This window comes from Acyrthosiphon pisum, unplaced genomic scaffold (genome assembly GCF_005508785.2).
Source record: "Acyrthosiphon pisum isolate AL4f unplaced genomic scaffold, pea_aphid_22Mar2018_4r6ur Scaffold_21588;HRSCAF=24342, whole genome shotgun sequence".
NCBI classification, from domain to species: Eukaryota; Metazoa; Arthropoda; class Insecta; order Hemiptera; family Aphididae; genus Acyrthosiphon; species Acyrthosiphon pisum.
Window position 1 is genome coordinate 2926 of NW_021771071.1, and position 3910 is coordinate 6835.

The following is a 3910-nucleotide window of genomic DNA, read 5'->3' on the forward strand; positions in this document are numbered from 1 at the left end:
ACACTTTTTGTTAAAACTTTTTTTACATCATTTAAAGTTATATATTCTTTGTCAGTAGACTGCAATATACAATTCTTTGCCACTGCCATTTCTGACTTCAATAAATCTTTAGATACACACATCAAATCCTGAAAAATATATAAAATACAGGATTACTTTTAAAAATAGAAAACTAGAGTGTAAGAAGAAATTAATTTTTATAAACAATAAATCAATACTTTATAGTGATCTACAAAAAAAACACTTTCCTCAAAGTTAAGTTGACAAAATTGATCAACCGCCATTTGGAGGCTTTTAGGAGAAAACCTTTTTTCCAGATTTACCAAGATAGCATCAAATACAGGAAAGAAAGCATTTTTTTAAAAATAACCTTCAATGGTTTCATTAGTTTCATCGATACTATAATTTTCAGCACTTGTGGTTGCAGTGACATCAAAATCTTTAAAAATTGTTGGCTCTTGTCTTTTTCTTTTACATCCTAGTTAAGTAAATATTTACTTAAAATTAAGAATTATAAATAAATATATGTATAATCAAGCATCACCTTTAGATGGTGTTTGTATTGATATGTCATGGTCTTTAGCAAAGGTTTCTATTTCACTCCAAAGCTGAGAAAAATATTCTGTTGTTCTTAAATTTTTAAAAGTCATCATCACACCTTGAATAATATTGTTGGATTGCCCTAAGGTTGCAGTTTTTTCTTGAAATTTGTTGGCAACAATATTAATATTAATTAATACTTTATGTAAGATAAATAAATAAACTATAAATCGTCCACTTTTTAAATTTGCTAATATTCCTAAAACAAAAAAAATGGACTTTAAAAACTTTTTATTCATTAATAAATTGTTACTTATTAGTTATTATAATATACCAATTGCTTCATTTAATCCTCTATCATCTTCATTTTCGATTTCTTCTTCTAAAGCTTGAATAATTGCTTTATAACTTGCTTTAACACACTCTATATTTCGATAGCGGCAGTTCCATCTAGTGTCACTGAGTCTAATCATTGACCTATGTTTTATCCCCAGATTGGTTTGAATCTCAATTAAATGTTGATTTTTTGACGGGTGTGAAAAATGTATGTATAGGGATTCTAAAGTGTTGAACACATTCCTCGTTTCCTAATATTGATATAATAAGTAAAAACTAAAATCATTGATTATTGATATAAAAATAGGTGGTATATAAAAATATTTATTACCTTAACATATTTACACATATCAATGACAATGAGGTTCATTTTATGTGCCATACAATGCGTATCAATAGCGTAAGGATATTCATTTTTAACTTTACTTTGTAGTCCGTTAAATTTCCCAGACATAACGTTCGCACCATCATATGACTGAGCAACTATTTGTGGTTTAGAATTAAGTTTACACTTTTTCAGATACCATAATATGTGTTGATATAAAGATTCAGCATCTTGTTTCTTAGAACAATCTATAAAACCAAGAAATCTCTCAACGACATCTAGATTTTTGACATATCTTACACATAATGCCATTTGTTCTTGTTTGTAACACCTATAAATGAATTTAATAAAAATGAAACAACTAGACCATACCTATATAAAACATATTATATAATATATATTTTACCTTGCTTCATCACACATAATTCCAAACACCTCAACATCTTCAATATCTTTCACAATCGTTTCTTTCACAACATCTGCAACTATACTTGTAAGTTCATCTTGAATGATATGACTCGAATAATTGGTTTTCAGATTAAATTTTTTTGCAAATTCCTCATTATTTTTTGCTAAAAGTTTGCATATTTCTTTAAAGTTTCCTGAAAATATATTGCATTTTCCACAAATAATATTATCATAATGAAATATTTAAGTATTTTACATTTAAGATTATTTCAGAATAACAACAATATTATTAGTTATTAGTTATTAGTTTAATACCTTGATTTAAAGAATCTTTTGTCTCGTCGTGTCCTCGAAAACCAATTCCTTGACAACTTATAAATAGAACAATATCAACTAATATTTTCATATATTTTCTATTTTTTTCAACCATCAATGTATGCTGTGAAGATATTTGAGAATAAACACTCCCTGTTTCTTTTGTCTTCTGATATGCTGACCATTTAACCATACATGTTAAATGTAAATTACTTTTAGCATGTGTATCCAATTTATTAAGTTTACTTTTATTTCCGCCTTTATTTCCACTACTAACACCCAACTATAAATTATAATATACATTAATAATTACAATACAAAAATTAATGAATCAAGTATAAATACAAAGCAACAAAGCACTTGCTTTTTTCCAATTTCTAAAACCAACTAGAAAGCTATCTTCAGAATTGCCACTAATTCCAGTGTTAAAATTTCTACAAGCAAAGCAAAAAATAGAATCTTTCGATATACTATATTCAAGCCATTCATATGTTTTGTAATGCTTATCATCGAATGCGCGATTTTGTGCACCAAATTTAGTTAGTGGATATGACTGCAATATATTATATAATTTAAATTAACATTACTTAAACTCAATTTACCAATATTTATACTTACTGTTAAAATTGGTCGAACAGGGCCTGTTATTAAAGTTCCTAAGTCACAAATGACATTATTCTCATCTACAATACTTTCAATACTTTTTTGTGCAGTTATATCAATTTCTATACCAATATTTAATTGTTCGTTTTGAGATTCTAGTGTTGTCGTTGATGAAGAATTAGTAACAACTAATTTCTGATTTTTGATATTAAAAATGTCAAACACTTTAGCCATTATAAATTAATAACATAAATTAAATAAAATAAAAATGATAAAATTATTATTATTATTATTAAAAATAAAATATAAATATTATCAAATAATATAATAATTATCATTCGGCGAAACAGTGTTATCCTACAAACAAAAAAATTATTTTATAATATAATTTTTAGAAATTTAATGTTGGCAACACATTTTATGCCGCCGTCTTTCGGTCCGGGTCCTTATCATTTTTCGGACAACTGCCCCCGACCCCTCAATGCTCATGCTTATCATAGATAATAAAGATATGGATAGGACATAACGGTCTTATCAGCGGTAATTAAGGGGAACAGTTGAAAATAAATTCTTACAAACAATATTTTTTTTTTTTTTTTTTTTAAGTTTTGATTATTTTCTACAATTGTATCAATATTGTTTGTTGTAATTTAAGTAGATACTAAAACCTTCCGAGGGGCTTAAGCCCCCCAAGTCCCCCCCAATATCCGCCTATGTGTATAACACTGCCCATATACTACGACATAACTTACCCTGTAACCTACTTAAGGTGGTGTTGCATAGCAAGTCGGTGGATATTTTCGATTTGCGGAGCGGAGCGACGGCGCCGAGGAGCGCAGCGACGAGTGCCGATACACGCGTAATCACTGCAACTTGGAACTTCCATTTCTTTTGAACGGTAAGTTTCCGGGAATTTTTGAGGAAAACCGAGGTTCAACTGAGGTGGTTTTACACAACAAATCGGGGGATATTTTTGATTTGTGCCGAGGAGCGTAGCGAAGAGTGCTGCAAACTGTGTAATCACTGCACTGCTTACTGTAGGTAATTAACTATAGGTAATTTGGTTATCTATAAAAGATATAGGTAATTAATAATATAATTATAATAGGATTAGTAATATAGTTATTTAATTGGGTATGCCATCGGATATTTATCTGTGCTAGATATCATTGTTCTGTTTTTACGATACTATAATGTATGTCACATTATAATATAATCGTATAATCGTCGCATGTAGTACCTACACAAGCTTTTAAGATGGCAGTCAGTAAGCATCTAAATTTATTTGATTTTAAACAATTTGAGCTAGAGGATGATAATGGTTTAAAATTAATAAATAAGTTAATGGAATTTGGTGTAATTCAAACAAATGTCAAATGTATA

At 28.4% G+C, this 3910-nt stretch overlaps 1 protein-coding gene across 1 annotated transcript; it reads right to left on the reverse strand.

Annotated features, from left to right (window-relative positions):
* Positions 1-359: 359 nt before the first annotated feature.
* Positions 360-3697, reverse strand: LOC103308239 (zinc finger MYM-type protein 1-like). The gene is made up of 9 exons (XM_008181309.1): positions 3668-3697; positions 2543-2722; positions 2289-2477; positions 1925-2207; positions 1608-1704; positions 1208-1532; positions 875-1127; positions 545-700; positions 360-478 (listed from the first exon to the last, which is right to left on the reverse strand). Exons 1-9 carry the CDS (start codon positions 3695-3697, stop codon positions 360-362), a joined length of 1632 nt encoding a protein of 543 aa, XP_008179531.1.
* Positions 3698-3910: the final 213 nt, after the last annotated feature.